At 53.4% G+C, this 21433-nt stretch overlaps 1 protein-coding gene across 1 annotated transcript in view; it reads right to left on the bottom strand.

Moving 5' to 3' along the window:
* Nucleotides 1–1352: 1352 nt before the first annotated feature.
* prpf3 (PRP3 pre-mRNA processing factor 3 homolog (yeast)) overlaps nt 1353–21433 on the bottom strand; it is a 66937-nt gene continuing 46856 nt past the window's right edge. The window contains exons 14-16 of the mRNA XM_073061256.1: nt 7817–7900; nt 4112–4173; nt 1353–3675 (exon numbers count right to left, since the gene is read on the bottom strand). Coding sequence (XP_072917357.1) covers nt 3526–3675; nt 4112–4173; nt 7817–7900 — 296 coding nt within the window. The 3' untranslated portion in view covers nt 1353–3525. The remainder of the gene's footprint in view (nt 3676–4111; nt 4174–7816; nt 7901–21433) is intronic.

Below are 21433 nucleotides of genomic sequence, written 5' to 3'. Positions count from 1 at the left end.
GTTTGCTCTGAGCATAGTGTAAGTTCGCCCTAATGGCAACACAAGTATATGCAACTGAACCAGGTAGAAATTGTTCCGCTTGTCTCCTGTCGAAATTAATTGCAGTATCCCACATAGAATAACAGAATCCCAATTTTTTTTAGAGTTTTTATTTTGTTATCCCAAACAAACAGCTGCCCCAATTATCCAGAATTCACTATATCCTTTGTGAGTGAGTGGTTATCTCGTACAAATGTATCACCTGTCTGTGACATTGGTATCTCCCGTGTTTGTCTGTGCGTATCACTTGTGTTTCTGTGCGCCTCTCCTCTATATCTCAATCTCTTGTGTCTGTCTCTCCTGAGTTCTGGTTCCTCCCACACTGTAAAGTTGTATGGATTGGGGTTAGTAAACTGTGAGTGTGCCATATTGGCGCTGAAAAGCTGCCCCCTTGCGTGAGTCAGTTGATAACACAAACAACACATTTCACTGTATGTTTCGATGTACATGTGATAAATAAATGAGTCTGAATCCAGCCGTGAATGAGGTACTGGATGTTGACAAGCCAGATTGAAGGGTGGGGAACACGCACAGAAAGTTGGAGGAACTTGGCAAGTCAAGCCTGAGGTGCTGCCTTGAGGCTGGGATATTAATCCCAAGGTGCAGTGGGATATTATTTTCAGGAGGTAACAGGTCAGTCCTGGGCCAACACTTATCACTGGCTAATGCCAGAAAACCGGCAAGTTGTTTGACTTAAACACGAAATTCTGCAGATGCTGCAAATCATGACCAACACACATAAAACGCTAGAGGAACTCAGTAGGTCGGGCAGCATCCATGGAGAGGAATGAACAGTTGACATTTCGGGCTGAGAACCTTCATTGGGACTGGAAATTAAGGGGGAGGATGCTAGAACAAGGAAGTGGAGGAGGGGAAGGAGTACAGTTAGGTGATAGGTGAGGCAGAAGCCCTCAAGGTGAGGGCGGAGGGGGAGGAGTAACAGCTGGCAGGTGAGAGGGAGAGGTTGCAGTAAACTAGGAGGTTATAGATGAAAGAGGTAAAGGACCATAGAAGGAATCTGATAGGAGAAAACAACAGACCATGAGAGAAAGGGAAGGGGGGGGGGGGGGGAGAACCAGAGAGAGGAGAGCAGGGATGAGAGAAAAACCAAATTGGGGAATGGCAAAAGAGAGGAGGGAGGGGTGGGAGAAGCTATCCGATGTGCAGTCAAGAGTTTTCCTTTGTGGGACCTGGGCAAGAATGGAACAGGGTTTCGCATATGGATTAGCAGTAGTCCAATGCTTCTCCAGTCAAAGGATCTGGGGCACTGGGGATGAACAACGAATAAGCCCTGCAAAACACAACACGCTCACTTTAGAAAAAAAAATCAATCTTTATTATGAAACTCCAGGCTGTCTGCTTATACAGCAATAAATGTCTGATCAGTACCCACGCTCAACAAAACTGTTCCTCCAGGCTCTTCACACCGAAGGGTTCTTTCTTTACGACTGGCTCTTGATGTTGACGAAGTTGACTTTGTAGATAGAGTGAATGACCACACCAGTAATGAAGCACATCCCAGTGTCTGAGCATCTAATATACAATGTGTCCCACTCAGAACGATCTTCCACGTCAATGTCCAGTTGGAAAAAAAGCAGGTTTCCTTAACAGTGCCACATCACGTACAAACGAAATGGTGACAGCAAAGACTATACACAGAGTGAAACTCCCTCCACACCGTCCCATCACACACTCCCGGGGTCAGACACAGAGTGAATCTCCCTCTACACTGTCCCATCACACACTCCCGGGGTCAGACACAGAGTGAAACTCCCTCTACACCGTCCCATCACACACTCCCGGGGTCAGACACAGAGTGAAACTCCCTCCACACCGTCCCATCACACACTCCCGGGGTCAGACACAGAGTGAAACTCCCTCCACACACTCCCGGGGTCAGACACAGAGTGAATCTCCCTCTACACCGTCCCATCACACACTCCCAGGGTCAGACACAGAGTGAAACTCCCTCCACACCGTCCCATCACACACTCCCGGGGTCAGACACAGAGTGAATCTCCTTCCACACCGTCCCATCACACACTCCCGGGGTCAGACACAGAGTGAAACTCCCTCCACACCGTCCCATCACACACTCCCGGGGTCAGACACAGAGTGAAACTCCCTCCACACTGTCCCATCACACACTCCTGGGGTCAGACACAGAATGAAGCTCCCTCCACACCGTCCCATCACACACTTCCGGGAAAGGGACAGTTCCAGTGAATTTCTTTAGCCACCACATCCCTTTCCTCTGACACGTTCTGCACTGATGAGTTCTCAGGCAGCCAGGTGGGGGGGGGGGGGGGGGGCGGGGGGTCAGCCCAGGCGGTAGCATCACTTAGCTAGCCCGAGTAGCAACTACAGCCACAGTCTGCTAGGAAGCAACAGGCAGCAAGGATTTAGGAACAGGAGGGGAGCAATGGGGGCCATGAAGGGGACGATGAGGGAAGGGGGACTGTGAAGGGGACGATGAGGGAAGGGGGACTGTGAAGGGGGGGACGAGAGGATGGGGGTCTGTGAAGGGGGGGACGAGAGGAGGTGGGCCATGTAGGGGAGGACGAGGGGAGGGGGGCCATGAAGGGGAGGGGGGCCATGAAGGGGACGACGAGGGAAGGGGCCGTGAACGGGTGTGTGAGGGGATGCTTCGAAAGACCCATTAAAGCAAGGCCCGTTTCCCTGGATGGTTCTGTATGCCGGATGTGCAGACGCAGAAAACCCACTCGTTCGATGTACAGAACACAGTGCGTTAATGCACAGCAGATGATCAGCGCAAGGCTTGCGTTGCACACCTCAAACGTGATGAACCAGAGGCCTGCTTACCCAGCCCAAACACATTACGCATCAGTGCAAGGTTTGCAATGCAATCTGTGCAATGCTTGCATTACACAGCCCAAACACAATCAGCACAAGACTCCAGTTACACAGCCCCTATGCGAGACCCGCCGAAGATATGCCGGGGAACCTTCACTGGCGGCAACAACCCCTTCCTCTCCAGAATGGATCATGACTTAAAGTAAAAGGAAGCCAGGCAGAGTTCATCTGGAGAGAGGGGAGGGAAACGAGTGAGGGTGGAGGGGAGGGACAAGAGTGAGGTGGAGGAATGTGGTAGGGGGCAGGAAGGGTTAGAGAGGAGAGGGGAAGAGAACGCAAGTTTTAACACCTGGATCTGCCACGATCAGTGACAAGACATCGAGCTGGCAAGAAGATTGGGCCGTGGTGGTGGCGAACCAGCCCTGGAATACGTGTACTCCACTTTCCTAACACAGTCAGCGGGCTCTCCCTCCAGCCGGACCTCCGCAGACAGCCTGCTTTCCTTTCAAAATCTACCTTCCCGACATGCGGAAAACCTTCGGCGTCCACCGGTGGGGAGAGCGATGAGCCCCGCGGGCTGCCGCTCCTGCTCCATTTGAAAGCCGCCTCCCGCTGAGAATTGTCCGCATCCCCTCAGAGCCCCCAGCAGATGCGATGGTGCCGGACAGTCCCTCAGTCCTCGGTGACCTCCAGCACCGACTCGCTGATGGCCAGGTCCCAGTACTGCTCCACACCGTGTTTTTTGAAGTGTTCGCGTGCCATGCTCTCTGTGGGGCACTGTTTAAACTTCATCTCCCCGAAGCTCCTCTCCTTCGCCGTTCCCTGGGTCACAGGTTCGGGAAAGGGTGGAGAGAGGTTTATCTGAATTAGAATCAAGGTTTCTGTGTTTCTAGAGGCCTCGGGCCACTCCTCCCCACCCTCGGCACGGTCTGATTGCCCCGGGATCCCAGGGTGGAGGTGACGATGCCCAGTCTCTCCCACAGAGGCTGGGACTGCTGCCCAAGTGGGGATGGACGACATGGGACAGACGAGGAGATGGAGGCTTGTAGGAGTGAATGAACGGAGAGGGAGGGAGCTCAATAGGAGTTGGAGGGCAGGAGGGAGGGAGACCGAGAGGAGTGGATGGGATACGGTAGGAGGGGAGGGTGGAGGGAGGGAGGTGGAAAGTGCGCTGGGAACCCACCCACACACTGACAAGCATTACAAGGATTTTTTTTGGGGTGGGGGGGGAGGAGACGAGAACGAAATCACCTCTTACCTCCCAGACCAGCGCACACTTGTTCACCCTCTTCACCGCATCGTCGTCAGATCCTTCCTCGTCTGAGGGAGAGACAGTAGCAGGAGTCAGTGTACCCGCAGACACACCACCCGGGTGAGGGGGGAAATGGAGGGGGGCGGGGCGATGAAGTAAGAAGCTGGGGTTTTTCACCCAGCCTCTCTCATCACCCGTCAGCTTGCTTCCCCTCTCCCCATTTCCATGAAGGGTCTCAGCCCAGAACGGTTTATTCTCCTCCACAGATGCTGCCTGGCCTGCATTTTGTGTGTGTTACTTAGGATCTCCAGCATCTGCTGAACCTCATGTTTATGGATAGGCTGGGACAGTTTTCCCGGGAGTGGAGGGGGCTGAGGAATGACATTGGAGAGGCTTATACAATCACAAGGGGCATTAGTCTAACCTTTTTCCCCAGAGTGGAGAAGCTAAAACCAAGAGGCACGGGTTTAAGCACGGAATTTAAAGGGGATCTGAGGGTGGTGGGTCTATGGAACGAGCAGCCAGAGTAACTGTTAGAGACAACGCTTAAAGAATCTAGTGCACTGCAGCACAGACACAGGCCCTTCGGCCCATTTAGTCCACGCTCAACTGTTACTCTGGCTAGTCCCATCAACCATGACCCTCCATACCCTGCCATTCATTTACTTATCCAAATTTCCCTCGAATGTTGAAATCGACCCTGCCTCCACCACATCCGCTGGGCGCTTGCTCCGCTCTCTCACCACCCTCCGAGAGATCGTTTGAACAGACTGGAAAGGTGTTCATAGATTTTGTCAAATGGGGATTAGACAGGCATTTTTCTCAGTCTAGCAGAGCTGGGCCTGTTTCTGTGATGTACTCAATTTCATTTAGAGACAGATAGAACAGGCCAATCCAGCCCACCGAGCTACACTGCCCAGACCCACCTCCTTAACCCTACCCTAATCACAGGACAATTTACAATGACCAATTAACCTGCTAAACGGTACATCCGGAGGAGATCCATGTGCTTACAGGAAGGATGTACAAAATTCTTACAGATGGAGTCAGAATTGAACCCTGATGCCCCAAGCTGTAAGGCCATTAGATACAGTTGCAGAATGAGGCCATTCAGCCCATCGAGTCTGCTCAGCCATCTCATCATGGCTGATACATTTCTCTCTCAAGCGCATTCTCCTGTCTTCACATTTGACTAAACAAGAACCTATCAACTTCTGCCGAATGACCTGGCCTCCACAGCCACCTGTGGCAACAAATTCCACAGATTCGACAGCCTCTGGCAAAAGCAATTTCTCATTACTATTCTAAAAGGATGTCCCGCTATTCTGAGGCTGTGCCCTCTGCTTTTAGACTCCCCTACTGTAGGAGACATTCACTCTATTTAGGCGTTTGAACATTTGATAGGCTTCAATGAGATCCCCCCCCCCCCCCACTTGTTTACATTCCGGCGAGTAAAGACACAGAGTCCTCGTGCTAACCGCTATGCTACCGGGATGACCTAATATCTCCATGAATCACACCCCTGATTACATGCTTCCTGTAATCAATCTTCCAAACTCTGCCCAAAGTGACCTGGAGCCATCCCGCCTATAACTGGGGAGTTACTTCTGTTGAATCTGACTGTTTAATTGGTATTTTCTTTGCAGTGTTTAAGCATTATCTACATGTACTTTAAGCAGTTCTTATATGCATAACAATTTAATATGCTTCCTAGTGGTCACAATATATACAAGCAATTTTAGTGTGGTCCCAGCAGTTCTACCAAGTGTGACTCTGGAAATTTCTCTTGGTACTGCATTATTTGAATAACACCAATCTCATTGGTTGACTCTTATCAACAAATTTGAAAGAAATGTTCCTTATTTATGGGCATAAAATATCTGACCACAAACTAGTCCCATCTTAGTTCCTTAGTCTCTCTCTCTCTCTCTCTCTCTCTCTCATTGCTTAGACCTCTATCACTGCTTATTTCAATTTCTCTACGTCCTCTCATGGCTGATTAAAACCATGATGAAGCAACAGGTATTGTTCCTCATTCCTGACTTCTGAACGATCCTTGGATTAAAACACAAGAATCACAAACCTTGTTAAATTGCATTGACCTAGAATCGATCCAACAGAGTCCAGATACCACACTGGTGCTGTAACAATGTGAGATGTTAACAGGTTAATTTGTCCTGCTGACATGCAGGAAATTAGATGCTAAGTACGCCGTGGGCTTCCTTGCCTTGCATGCAGGGTGTGGCAAACTAATTATACTGTCTCTGGAAATGCTGAACTGAGGCTACGTCCACACTAGACTGGATAATTTTGAAAACGCCGGTTTCGCGTAGAAACGATAGGCGTCCACGCTATGCGTTTTTAAAAATACCTCCGTCCACATTGAAACGGAGATTTCAGCGAATCTCCTCCAACTGCGCATGCGCAGGACACATCTACCGAAAACAAGCAACGTGTTTGGTGTCAAATCTCGCCGTGAAAGTGCGCGTTTTTGCAGTTACAGACTAGAAAAACTTAAACAACGGGTAGCTGTTGGCTCTCGCGCAGGAGGACTTAAAAGTAAAAAAAACCAAATACTGGAGCATACGGAGGCAACCGACAGGGAGTTCGCGGACAGTATGAACCAGCTGACGACGACATTGAAAAACTGACTAACTCTGTTGCATTAATAAAGCACCTTGTTAAATGTATAAAACATGTCTGCATCAGTGTTATCTTGTATTTCCATACAATGTTACATTAGGCTGTTACACATCTATTGTCAGAGAAGTACTTGCATAAATAGGTAAACCACCTTCATACAAGCAAGGACAGAAAACAGGGCAAAGTGAGTATACTTATTTATTCAGTAAGTTATGGGTCAAAGTATTTGGTGAGTACATTTCTAACGCTTCTGGCTTCAGTCTCATTGCCGTCAGTTCTGAAATCGTTAGGTTGCGTTCAAGAAAACAATGAAATGGCGCACTGCCGTCTGACAACGTTTTCAGATTTCTCCGGTTACCCCGTCCACACTGATCTGCCCGAGTGGCATTTTCAAAATTAAACACTTTGGAGAGCGTTTCTGAAAAGCTCCAGTTTCGGGGGATGAAAACGCTGTTTTAGTGTGGACAGAGGGTAAAAACGAAGAGAAAAAGCTTCGGTTACGGATTTCTCCAGTGTAGTGTGGACGTAGCCTAAGGCTAAAGAAACTAGCTAATCGCACACATTGCTCTCGAGTGGCTGGCCTTTACTTCTGCCTTTAGGTGAGTAAGTGGTCTTTATCAAGTACTATTGGGATGTTAAAGGGCAATTTGTCCTGATGACATGCAAGAATTTAGATACTAATCGTCCTTGGGTGAATGACCTTTGCGTCTGCTTTAGTTGCTTAAGTATTCTTTGTTTCGTATCACTGTTGCCAGGCATGTGACTTTGGTGGTACCTAAATATTGTATCTTGCATATGTGACTGACTGTGGTGTAAAACCCTATAAAAAGGGAGGAATGTTCCCTTGTTCGGGGAGCATCGCTTGACAGGGCTCCGCAAACACTGCGAAGTTTGTTAAGCGATCCTCCAAAAAGCTTGTACTTGCTTAAATAACGAATCGTGGCTATCCAAGGAAGTTGGCGTATTGCATTTGTATCAAGTGTGTAAGAATCTCAAGAAAAACGAACTGACAAGGCGCTGACACCCACCCAACCAGACATCCGTGTCAGGACCCTGACCAAAACTCACCATCGTCACGGGAACTGGCTGTCTGTTCCGACCACTTTATGCGGTGCAGCATCAGTCGCTTGAACTTCTTCTGTGCTTTCGGACCTGAGTGGACAGGAGGGACAGCAGCTGAAACCTTAACCCAGACATTCGAAATGCACAGCATCCAGATCAGTGGTGATCTCCCAGCCCAATGAGGGTTAAGGGAAGGGCCACCGTCCCATCACACACTCTCGGGGTCAGACACAGAGTGAAACTCCCTCCACACTGTCCCATCACACACTCTCGGGGTCAGACACAGAGTGAAGCTCCCTCCACACCGTCCCATCACACACTCCCAATCAAACACAGAGTGAAACTCCCTCTACACCGTCCCATCACACACTCCCGGGGACAGACACAAAGTGAAACTTCCTCCACACCGTCCCATCACACACTCTCGGGGACAGACACAAAGTGAAACTTCCTCCACACCGTCCCATCACACACTCCCGGGGTCAGACACAGAGTGAAACTCCCTCCACACCGTCCCATCACACACTCCCGGGGTCAGACACAGAGTGAAACTCCCTCTACACCGTCCCATCACACACTCCCGGGGACAGACACAGAGTGAAACTTCCTCCACACCGTCCCATCACACACTCCCGGGGTCAGACACAGAGTGAAACTCCCTCCACACCGTCCCATCACACACTCCCGGGGTCAGACACAGAGTGAAACTCCCTCCACACCGTCCCATCACACACTCCCGGGGTCAGACACAGAGTGAAACTCCCTCTACACCGTCCCATCACACACTCCTGGGGTCAGACACAGAGTGAAACTCCCTCCACACCGTCCCATCATACACTCCCGGGGTCAGACACAGAGTGAAACTCCCTCCACACCGTCCCATCACACACTCCCGGGGTCAGACACAGAGTGAAACTCCCTCTACACTGCCCCATCACACAGTCCTGGGGTCAGACACAGCGTGGAACTGTTCTGAATGAGCTGAGAGAAATCGAGGAAAAACTGAATTATTAAGTTTGTGAGATACTTTGGAGCTGTTTCGAAACGTCTCTTGGACATTTATGTGAGTGGCTGGGTTAGTGTGGAAGCTTCGCTTGGAGTTTTTCTGCCAGCTTAGACTGGGTTCGTTGACAGCTGCTAACTGCGCAGTACCCTGCTGTGGCCGCTGGCATTTCGCCAGGAAGCTGGGTCGCTCCAAAAACTGGAGACAAACACCGTTGTTTCCCCACTGACATTGGGACAACATCCTTCCACCTTTATCGTCGTGATTCTCGTTCGGTGTAGGAGCCAAAGCATCGTTTGAGACGTCTCAACCTCTCACAGCCTGGAAGTTCAGCAGGACTAACGGAGCCTTTCCTGGTGTTGGAATCTCTGGCGCCAGGCCAGCAAGGTACTGTCGAGTACAAACTTTTCCAGCCTTTTCTCGATTCGGACATAGTGCCAGCATGCCGGACCGGTCTCCAGGGAGTCGCAGGCCTTCGGGGAGTTATGCAAAGGCAGCTGCCTCTCCAGCCTCGGACAACGCCCTGTTTCGGTCGGTGAAAGTGGAAAGCGGGGTGCAATGTATCTTGCGTCCTGGAACTACCCTGGAAAAGTGCACGGAGGCCATGGAGGACTTGTTGGGGAGAGATGGTATTTTGGCCACCGAGAAAGAGTGCGGGAAGGCAGTGTTTTATCTGAGGAATGATGAGTTGGTGCATCGGGCTCTCAGTAGGGAGATCACGGTGGAAAACATCTTTTTACAGATGGAGCTGGTGACAGCTCCCACACAATGCATCGTCCTCGATCATGTTAAGCCTTTCATCCCCAACGAGGACCTGCTTCCCGCACTAGCACGCTTGGGGCAAGAAAGGTCAGAGATAACTGCCATCAGGCACAAATTCAGGAGACGCACCCTCCATACCGTACTTTCTTTCCAGCGTCAGGTATTCATGCAGCTGGAAAGGGAGGACTACATTGAGGGCCAGTTTACTGTCCGGCACAAGGGGGTAGATTATCAGGTGTATTGGAGATCTGAGTGCCCACGGTGCCATGCGTGCAGGGAGGTGGGGCACTTTCGGAGGGACTGTCCTAGCACCCGAAAACCCAGGGAGTCCACTTTGGGCACCAGTGCCCCAGCTACCTCTGCCCCGATCCCATTCCTGTGCCTGCCCCTGTCCCTATTCTTACATCTGTTTCAGTCCCTGCTCCTGCCCCTGTGGTTCAGGCAGTAGATCCTGAGGCTACGTGCAGGGTTCAGGCGAGGGATGGGGTGGAGTCTGTGTGGGGCCAGAAAGCAAAGGAGAAGTCCAAACACCCGAAGAAGTCGGCCCCCAAGACAGAAGAGCTCACGCCCGTTTGCCCTGAAATGGAGCAGGAGACTCGGGGAAGTGTGCAGGTGGACAGGGTGATGGAAGTGGCAAGTACCATCCCATCGGTGAATCCAGCACCTGTGTGCTCCTCCGGCATGAAGAGGAGTAGGGAATGTTCCCCCAAGAGGGCAGGGAATGTAGATGCAGGGGAGCCGCTGGAAGGGGTGGGAATCCAGGTAGAGGTTGGTTCTAACCCTGAATCCCAGATGTGGCCACCACTCCTGTGGTAGGTGGTGTGGTTGTGCAGCAAGCTAGTGCTAGGCCTGTTTGCACAACTAAGGCAGACCCGGAGCCCTCCACCCAGGACTTAGTAGTTAGCGCCTCCCTGGAGGCAAGTGTATCGAATAATATGAGCGGAGAGGAGACCAAGCTCTCTCACTGTCAGCATCAGGCTGCCGGTGAATCCCTTGGACCAGAGCTGCTGGGGTCCCCTTCATACCTGTCTCCTGGGGAGGGTGATATAACCTGCATGCCGACCCCATCAACTAATGGCTTGCAACACACACAAAATGCTGGTGGAACACAGCAGGCCAGGCAGCATCTATAGGGAGAAGCACTGTCAATGTTTCAGGCCGAGACCCTTCGTCAGGACTAACTGAAAGGAAAGATACTAATGGCCTGCAGGGAGTCCCTGGGGATTTTCCCTCCATCATCGTAACTGTGGATAAGACTGATACGATGGTGCAGTGGGCAGATATGAGTGAGGTACCTGCTGCGCAGTGTGGGTTACCAGTGCAGCCAACTTCTAGAACGCACGAGGAGGAAGATGGGGGATCTATTTGCAGTGAGGGGTTGGAGGGAAACTCCTTTGATAGTGAGACAATAGACATCCTCATCCCTCCTGAGAAAATCCCATTGATACCTGTAGAGGAGATTAGAGAGTTCATTCTCACCTCTGAGGGTGCAAACCATCGGCCGAAACCAGCCTCGCTTCGCTGGCCTAGCATGCCGAGGCTGGTGAAGTCCCTGCGAGTCATCCTCAGACAGAAGGAGTAGGGGAAGAGGAATGCTGTGTCGGGGAACGACAGGCGGCAGCTGAAATGCTTCCTGGATGACCTGGTGAGGGACATCAGGGTGAAAAGCAGACTCGCTCCTTCGGGAGATGGTGGGTCACAGGGTAGCGATGGTAGCAGTCGGGCCCGGAAAGCAAAGAATATTCTTGGTTTTCTTCGGGATAGTGCGGCTGAGGGCGCCACCACTCTCACCGGGAAGGGTACTGGTGCTAAGGCCTAGTATGCTCCCGACATGAAGCTCACCATAGCTAGTCTAAATGTAAACGGTAGCAGGGGCCCTCTCCGCAGATATAACAATCTCTCAGTCCTCAGGGATGGGAGATACGTGGTGAGTTTCCTACAGGAAACCCATACCACCTCAGGGGACGAGTCCGCTTGGCTCCTGGAGTGGCAGGGCGGGGTCTACGTGAGTCAGCTTAGCTTCAACTCTAGCAGGGTGGCGATCCTGTTGGCACCAACCTTTCGGCCAGAAATCGTAGGAGTCCAAGATGTTGTGCCCGGCCGTCTGCTCCACCTGGCTGTGCGCCTGGATGGAGTACCTCTGCATTTTATCAATGTGTATGTGGGGTGACACAGTCGAGCCTATTCTGTCAGCTGTCCACTCTGCTGAGTTCCATCGATCCTGGGGACTGCGTTATCCTCGGGGGAGACTTCAACTGTACCCTCGAGGTGGAGGACCGCTCGGGCTTCCAACGCAACCCAGCATCGGCAAAAAAGTTAAAGGAGCTAGTCGGCTCCTTTGACTTGGTGGACAACTGGCGGAATCTTCACCCCGACTCTAGCGCCTTCTCCAGAAGATCTAGAGAGGGGGGTTCCCGGATAGACCGCCTGTATATCTCTCGGGCTTATGTCTCCCGCGTGTCGGAGTCCTCCATGCGGCCGGTGTCGTGCTCGGATCATCACCTTGTGTGCATGGAATTTACTCCTCTGCACCCTCGAGCAGGATTCATTCCGAGCGTTCTGGGCCGCCTAGAGAGAGAGACGTTGAGAGTTCTGCTCTCTATGGCTGTGGTGGGATGTGGGCAAGGCCCACATCCGGTTTTTATGTCGGGAGTACACTAGGGGGTCGACAAGGAGGCGGGGCTCTGAGATTGAGCGGCTTGAGAGAGTGTTGCTTCACCTAGAGTCCCGTCTTGGTCCAACCGCTGGAGACCAACAACTGTGGCAGGAATACCAGGAGAAGAAGGACTCACTAAGGAATCTGCAGCTTCAGCAGTCCCGAGGTGCATATGTGAGGTTGCGGATCCAAATGCTGCAAGATTTGGACCGTGGCTCACCCTTCTTCTACTTGTTGGAGAAGTGGCGGGGAGTTCAAAAGCAGCTGGTGGAGCTACTGGCTGCTGATGTCACCTCCGTCACGGACCCTGATGAAATTATCAAAGAAGTCCACTCATTCTATTGGTCCTTATTCTCATCAGATCCGTCAAATACAGAGGTGAGCAATGAGGTCTGGGAATATTTGCCTAAGGTCAGCCCAGAGCACGCAGCGTGTCTGGATGCTCCCCTGACTCGGGAGGAGCTGTCTACTGCCCTTCGGCAACTCCGGAGGGGTAAGTCCCCTGGCTTAGATGGTCTGAGTGTAGAGTTCTATCAGGCTTTTTGGGATGTCCTGGGGGTCGATTACAGCCTTGTTCCAGGGGAGAGCCTAGCCACCGGGGAAATGCCCCTCTCATGGCGGAGAGCTGTTGTGGTCCTACAGCCCAAGAAGGGAGACCTCCGCCTGCTAAAGAACTGGCGCCCGGTCTCCCTCTTGTGCGCGGACTACAAGATCTTTGCCCGGGCAATGGCCAACCGTCTTGGTTCAGTACTGAGACAGGTGATTCACCCTGACCAATCTTACACAGTCCTGTGCCACTCCATCCAGGACAATGCCACCTAGTACGGGACCTGATCCACCTGCAGCAGGAGACTGGGTCCCGGGCAGCGTTTCTCTCTCTTGACCTGGAGTAGGCGTTTGACCGGGTAGACCACAGTTTCCTGGTGGGCGCTCTGCAGGCCTTTGGACTCGGACCACATTTTGTGACCCGAGTTCGGCTCCTATACTCTGCCGCGGAGTGCCTTGTTAAGGTCAATGGATCACTGGCAGCGCCCATTCCCTTCAGAAGAGGAGTGTGTCAGGGGTGCCCCACATCCGGTCAATTGTACGCGATCTGTGTCGAGCCATTCCTGAGCCTTCTTCGGCGAAGGCTGACAGGTCTGTTTCTGCGTGAACCGGACATGGAGGTCGTCCTCTCGGCCTACGCCGATGATGTACTCCTCATGATGACAGATCCCAATGACCTGCGGAGGATGTGCGAGTGCCAAGAAGTTTTCTCAGCGGCATCCTCCGCTAGGATCAACTGGGCAAAATGTTCTGGACTCTTAGTGGGTCAGTGGCAGGTGGACTCCCTGCCAGAGGAGATGAGTGCTTTTGAGTGGAGCACTAGACATCTCTGTCTGAGAGTCTACCTGAGTCCTTCTGGGGAGACCTGGCTGGCGAACTGGCAGGACCTGGAGATGAAAGTCATGGCTTGGCTGGGGCGCTGGTCAGGCCTTCTCAGGGTGCTTTCCTATCGAGGCAGGGTGGTGGTCATAAACCAACTGGTAGCCTCCATGTTGTGGTACCAGATGGTCACCTTGGCCCCTCCTGCCCCGTTTGTTGCGAGAATGCAGAGGAAGTTAGTGGACTTCTTCTGGGGCAACAGGAAACACTGGGTCTCTGCAGCGGTCTTGAGTCTCCCAGCGGGAGAGGGCGGACAGTCACTGGTGTGCGTTTGTACACGACTGGCGGCTCTCCGCCTCAGGACTCTGCAGAGATTCCTGTACGCCGAGCACCCTCCCAGATGGCACGTGTTGGCAACTTTCTTACTCCGGAGGGGCTGCTGTCTTCACGAAGACATGCGGCTACCACCGGCGGGCGTCAGCCATACTGCTTTGCGGAGTCTGCCCGGCTTCTATCAGGACCTACTGAGAGTCTGGAACATGGTTGCCTCAGGCCGGGAATCCCCTCCTCAGGCGGAGGGTGGGGTCCTGGCCGACCCTTGCCCTACCTCAGTGGATGTCAGTGCGGCTCAGTTGTGTGGACCAACTCAGGCTGAGCTGCTTGTCGGGCCCAGACCCCGCAATCTTCTCCGGGAGCCGTGTCCACACAACTTGAGCCGTCTCTCATCGATACCCACAGTCCCATTCAGGGATGCAAGTAGGAGGTATTTGTATGGGCTGCTGCTCCACACCCTCCACTTCCTTGCCCTTGTCCACCGTCCCGACACGCCATGGCGGTCGGTCTTTCCACCCGGAGGTGAGGCGGGTCCCCACTGGAAGTCCCTTTACGAGGGGGTTCTTCCCATGCACCTGGGGGATCTCCGCAGGAGGGTGCTGCATAGAGCGGTGCCCTGCAATAAGTTCTTTAGTTTGTACACGGATCTCCCACCCGCATGTCATTTCTGTGGGCTGGAGGAGACTGTGCACCACATGTACATGGAGTGTGTGAGGCTGCAGCCCCTTTTCGCGTATTTGCGTGGGCTGCTTCTCGCCTTCTGGTTGCACTTTAGCCCCACCCTGTTTATATATGGTCATTCAGTAAGGAAGGGGGCATGGAGGGATGAGGATGTCCAAGTCAACTTGCTCCTGGGGCTGGTGAAATCCGCCATCCAAGGGTCTTGGAAACGGGTGTCGGGAGGATCTCCCCGGGCAGACTGCCTGGCAATGTTTAGGGGGTATGTTCGTGCTTGGGTCAATATTGAAAAGGAACACGCGCAGTCCACAGCGACCTTAGAGGCGTTCCTAGACCGTTGAGCTCTGCGGGGCTTAAATGCCATCGTTGATAGAGATGGGAACATTTTGGTGTAATGTATATTGTCTATTTGTAGTGAAGTAATTGTGTTAGTCACTGCTTTTTTATATATTGTATAGCACCGATATTTGCAATAAAAGAATTTTGTTAAATAAAAAGGGGTCAGACACAGAATGAAGCTCCCTCTACACCGTCCCATCACACACTCCCGGGGTCAGACACAGAATGAATCTCCCTCCACACCGTCCCATCACACAATCCCGGGGTCAGACACAGAGTGAAACTCCCTCTACACTGTCCCATCACTCACTCCCGGGGTCAGACACAGAGTGAAACTCCCTCTACACTGTCCCATCACACACTCCCGGGGTCAGACACAGAGTGAAACTCCCTCTACACCGTCCCATCACACACTCCCGGGGTCAGACACAGAGTGAAGCTCCCTCTACACCGTCCCATCACACACTCCCGGGGTCAGACACAGAGTGAATCTCCCTCCACACCGTCCCATCACACACTCCCGGGGTCAGACACAGAGTGAAGCTCCCTCCACACCGTCACATCACACACTCCCGGGGTCAGACACAGAGTGAATCTCCCTCCACACCGTCCCATCACACACTCCCGGGGTCAGACACAGAGTGAATCTCCCTCCACACCGTCCCATCACACACTCCCGGGGTCAGACACAGAGTGAATCACCCTCCACACCGTCCCATCACACACTCCCGGGGTCAGACACAGAGTGAAACTCCCTCCACACCGTCCCATCACACACTCCCGGGGTCAGACACAGAGTGAAACTCCCTCCACACCGTCCCATCACACACTCCCGGGGTCAGACACAGAGTGAAGCTCCCTCCACACCGTCCCATCACACACTCCCGGGGTCAGACACAGAGTGAATCTCCCTCCACACCGTCCCATCACACACTCCCGGGGTCAGACACAGAGTGAATCTCCCTCTACACCGTCCCATCACACACTCCCGGGGTCAGACACAGAGTGAAGCTCCCTCTACACCGTCCCATCACACACTCCCGGGGTCAGACACAGAGTAAATCTCCCTCCACACTGTCCCATCACACACTCCCGGGGTCAGACACAGAGTGAAGCTCCCTCTACACCGTCCCATCACACACTCCCGGGGTCAGACACAGAGTAAATCTCCCTCCACACCGTCCCATCACACACTCCCGGGGTCAGACACAGAGTGAAGCTCCCTCCACACCGTCCCATCACACACTCCCGGGGTCAGACACAGAGTGAAGCTCCCTCCACACCGTCCCATCACACACTCCCGGGGTCAGACACAGAGTGAAACTCCCTCTACACCGTCCCATCACACTCTCCCGGGGTCAGACACAGAATGAATCTCCCTCCACACCGTCCCATCACACACTCCCGGGGTCAGACACAGAGTGAATCTCCCTCCACACCGTCCCATCACACACTCCCGGGGTCACACACAGAGTGAATCTCCCTCCAACCGTCCCATCACACACTCCCGGGGTCACACACAGAGTGAAACTCCCTCTACACCGTCCCATCACACACTCCCGGGGTCACACACAGAGTGAATCTCCCTCCACACCGTCCCATCACACACTCCCGGGGTCAGACACAGAGTGAAACTCCCTCTACACCGTCCCATCACACACTCCCGGGGTCAGACACAGAGTGAAACTCCCTCTACACCGTCCCATCAGACACTCCCGGGGTCGGACACAGAGTGAAGCTCCCTCCACACCGTCCCATCACACACTCCCGGGGTCAGACACAGAGTGAATCTCCCTCCACACCGTCCCATCACACACTCCCGGGGTCACACACAGAGTGAATCTCCCTCCACACCGTCCCATCACACACTCCCGGGGTCACACACAGAGTGAATCTCCCTCCACACCGTCCCATCACACACTCCCGGGGTCAGACACAGAGTGAAACTCCCTCCACACCGTCCCATCACACACTCCCAAGGTCAGACACAGAGTGAATCTCCCTCCACACCGTCCCATCACACACTCCCGGGGTCAGACACAGAGTGAAACTCCCTCTACACCGTCCCATCACACACTCCCGGGGTCAGACACAGAGTGAAACTCCCTCTACACCGTCCCATCACACACTCCCGGGGTCAGACACAGAGTGAAACTCCCTCTACACCGTCCCATCACACACTCCCGGGGTCAGACACAGAGTGAAACTCCCTCTACATCGTCCCATCACACACTCCCGGGGTCAGACACAGAGTGAAACTCCCTCTACACCGTCCCATCACACACTCCCGGGGTCAGACACAGAGCGAAGCCCCCCTCTACACTGTCCCATCACATACTCCCGGGGTCAGACACAGAGTGAAACTCCCTCTACACCGTCCCATCACTCACTCCTGGGGTCAGACACAGAGTGAAACTCCCTCTACACTGTCCCATCACTCACTCCCGGGGTTAGACACAGAGTGAAACTCCCTCTACACTGTCCCATCATATACTCCCGGTGTCAGACACAGAGTGAAACTCCCTCTACACTGTCCCATCACTCACTCCCGGGGTCAGACACAGAACTCCCTCTACACCGTCCCATCACACACTCCCGGGGTCAGACACAGAGTGAAACTCCCTCTACACTGTCCAATCACTCACTCACAGGGTCAGACACAGAGTGAAACTCCCTCTACACTGTCCCATCACATACTCCCGGGGTCAAACACAGAGTGAAACTCCCTCTACACAGTCCCATCACACACTCCCGGGGTCGGACACAGAGTGAAACTCCCTCTACACCTTCCCATCACACACTCCCGGGGGTCAGACACAGAGTGAAACTCCTTCCACACCGTCCCATCACATACTCCCGGGGTCAGACACAGAGTGAAACTCCCTCTACACTGTCCAATCACTCACTCCCGGGGTCAGACACAGAGTAAAACTCCCTCTACACTGTCCCATCACTCACTCCCGGGGTCAGACACAGAACTCCCTCTACACCGTCACATCACACACTCCCGGGGTCAGACACAGAGTGAAACTCCCTCTACACTGTCCCATCACATACTCCCGGGGTCAGACACAGAGTGAAACTCCCTCTACACTGTCCCATCACATACTCCCGGGGTCAGACACAGAGTGAAACTCCCTCTACACTGTCCAATCACTCACTCGCGGGGTCAGACACAGAGTGAAACTCCCTCTACACTGTCCCATCACTCACTCCCGGGGTCAGACACAGAACTCCCTCTACACCGTCACATCACACACTCCCGGGGTCAGACACAGAGTGAAACTCCCTCTACACTGTCCCATCACATACACCCGGGGTCAGACACAGAGTGAAACTCCCTCTACACTGTCCCATCACATACTCCCGGGGTCAGACTCAGAGTGAAACTCCCTCTACAATGTCCCATCACTCACTCCCGGGGTCAGACACAGAGTGAAACTCCCTCTACACTGTCCCATCACATACTCCCGGGGTCAGAGACAGAGTGAAACTCCCTCCACACCGTCCAATCACACACTCCCGGGGTCAGACACAGAGTGAATCTCCCTCTACACCGTCCCATCACACACTCCCGGGGGTCAGAGACAGAGTGAAACTCCCTCTACACTGTCCCATCACATACTCCCGGGGTCAGACACAGAGTGAAACTCCCTCTACACTGTCCCATCACTCACTCCCGGGGTCAGACACAGAGTGAAACTCCCTCTACACCGTCCCATCACACACTCCCGGGGGTCAGAGACAGAGTGAAACTCCCTCTACACTGTCCCATCACTCACTCCCGGGGTCAGACACAGAGTGAAACTCCCTCTACACTGTCCCATCACATACTCCCGGGGTCAGACACAGAGTGTAACTCCCTCTACACTGTCCCATCACTCACTCCCGGGGTCAGACACAGAGTGAAACTCCCTCTACACCGTCCCATCACACACTCCCGGGGGTCAGAGACAGAGTGAAACTCCCTCCACACCGTCCAATCACACACTCCCGGGGTCAGACACAGAGTGAAACTCCCTCTACACCTTCCCATCACACACTCCCGGGGTCAGACACAGAGTAAAACTCCCTCCACACCGTCCAATCACACACTCCCGGGGTCAGACACAGAGTGAAACTCCTTCCACACCGTCCCATCACATACTCCCGGGGTCAGACACAGAGTGAAAATCCCTCTACACTGTCAAATCACTCACTCCCGGGGTCAGACACAGAGTGAAACTCCCTCTACACCGTCCCATCACACACTCCCGGGGTCAGACACAGAGTGAAACTCCCTCTACACCGTCCCATCACACACTCCCGGGGTCAGACACAGAGTGAAACTCCCTCTACATCGTCCCATCACACACTCCCGGGGTCAGACACAGAGTGAAACTCCCTCTACACCGTCCCATCACACACTCCCGGGGTCAGACACAGAGCGAAGCCCCCCTCTACACTGTCCCATCACATACTCCCGGGGTCAGACACAGAGTGAAACTCCCTCTACACCGTCCCATCACTCACTCCTGGGGTCAGACACAGAGTGAAACTCCCTCTACACTGTCCCATCACTCACTCCCGGGGTTAGACACAGAGTGAAACTCCCTCTACACTGTCCCATCATATACTCCCGGTGTCAGACACAGAGTGAAACTCCCTCTACACTGTCCCATCACTCACTCCCGGGGTCAGACACAGAACTCCCTCTACACCGTCCCATCACACACTCCCGGGGTCAGACACAGAGTGAAACTCCCTCTACACTGTCCAATCACTCACTCACAGGGTCAGACACAGAGTGAAACTCCCTCTACACTGTCCCATCACATACTCCCGGGGTCAAACACAGAGTGAAACTCCCTCTACACAGTCCCATCACACACTCCCGGGGTCGGACACAGAGTGAAACTCCCTCTACACCTTCCCATCACACACTCCCGGGGGTCAGACACAGAGTGAAACTCCTTCCACACCGTCCCATCACATACTCCCGGGGTCAGACACAGAGTGAAACTCCCTCTACACTGTCCAATCACTCACTCCCGGGGTCAGACACAGAGTAAAACTCCCTCTACACTGTCCCATCACTCACTCCCGGGGTCAGACACAGAACTCCCTCTACACCGTCACATCACACACTCCCGGGGTCAGACACAGAGTGAAACTCCCTCTACACTGTCCCATCACATACTCCCGGGGTCAGACACAGAGTGAAACTCCCTCTACACTGTCCCATCACATACTCCCGGGGTCAGACACAGAGTGAAACTCCCTCTACACTGTCCAATCACTCACTCGCGGGGTCAGACACAGAGTGAAACTCCCTCTACACTGTCCCATCACTCACTCCCGGGGTCAGACACAGAACTCCCTCTACACCGTCACATCACACACTCCCGGGGTCAGACACAGAGTGAAACTCCCTCTACACTGTCCCATCACATACTCCCGGGGTCAGACACAGAGTGAAACTCCCTCTACACTGTCCCATCACATACTCCCGGGGTCAGACTCAGAGTGAAACTCCCTCTACAATGTCCCATCACTCACTCCCGGGGTCAGACACAGAGTGAAACTCCCTCTACACTGTCCCATCACATACTCCCGGGGTCAGAGACAGAGTGAAACTCCCTCCACACCGTCCAATCACACACTCCCGGGGTCAGACACAGAGTGAATCTCCCTCTACACCGTCCCATCACACACTCCCGGGGGTCAGAGACAGAGTGAAACTCCCTCTACACTGTCCCATCACATACTCCCGGGGTCAGACACAGAGTGAAACTCCCTCTACACTGTCCCATCACTCACTCCCGGGGTCAGACACAGAGTGAAACTCCCTCTACACCGTCCCATCACACACTCCCGGGGGTCAGAGACAGAGTGAAACTCCCTCTACACTGTCCCATCACTCACTCCCGGGGTCAGACACAGAGTGAAACTCCCTCTACACTGTCCCATCACATACTCCCGGGGTCAGACACAGAGTGTAACTCCCTCTACACTGTCCCATCACTCACTCCCGGGGTCAGACACAGAGTGAAACTCCCTCTACACCGTCCCATCACACACTCCCGGGGGTCAGAGACAGAGTGAAACTCCCTCCACACCGTCCAATCACACACTCCCGGGGTCAGACACAGAGTGAAACTCCCTCTACACCTTCCCATCACACACTCCCGGGGTCAGACACAGAGTAAAACTCCCTCCACACCGTCCAATCACACACTCCCGGGGTCAGACACAGAGTGAAACTCCTTCCACACCGTCCCATCACATACTCCCGGGGTCAGACACAGAGTGAAAATCCCTCTACACTGTCAAATCACTCACTCCCGGGGTCAGACACAGAGTGAAACTCCCTCTACACTGTCCCATCACATACTCTCGGGGTCAGACACAGAGTGAAACTCCCTCTACATCATCCCATCACACACTCCCGGGGTCAGACACAGAGTGAAACTCCCTCTACACTGTCCCATCACACTCTCCCAGGGTC

This window comes from Hemitrygon akajei, chromosome 11 (assembly GCF_048418815.1).
Source record: "Hemitrygon akajei chromosome 11, sHemAka1.3, whole genome shotgun sequence".
NCBI classification, from domain to species: domain Eukaryota; kingdom Metazoa; phylum Chordata; class Chondrichthyes; order Myliobatiformes; family Dasyatidae; genus Hemitrygon; species Hemitrygon akajei.
Note: the sequence above shows the minus strand (reverse complement) of the source record. Positions and strands in the feature narration are given on the sequence as shown.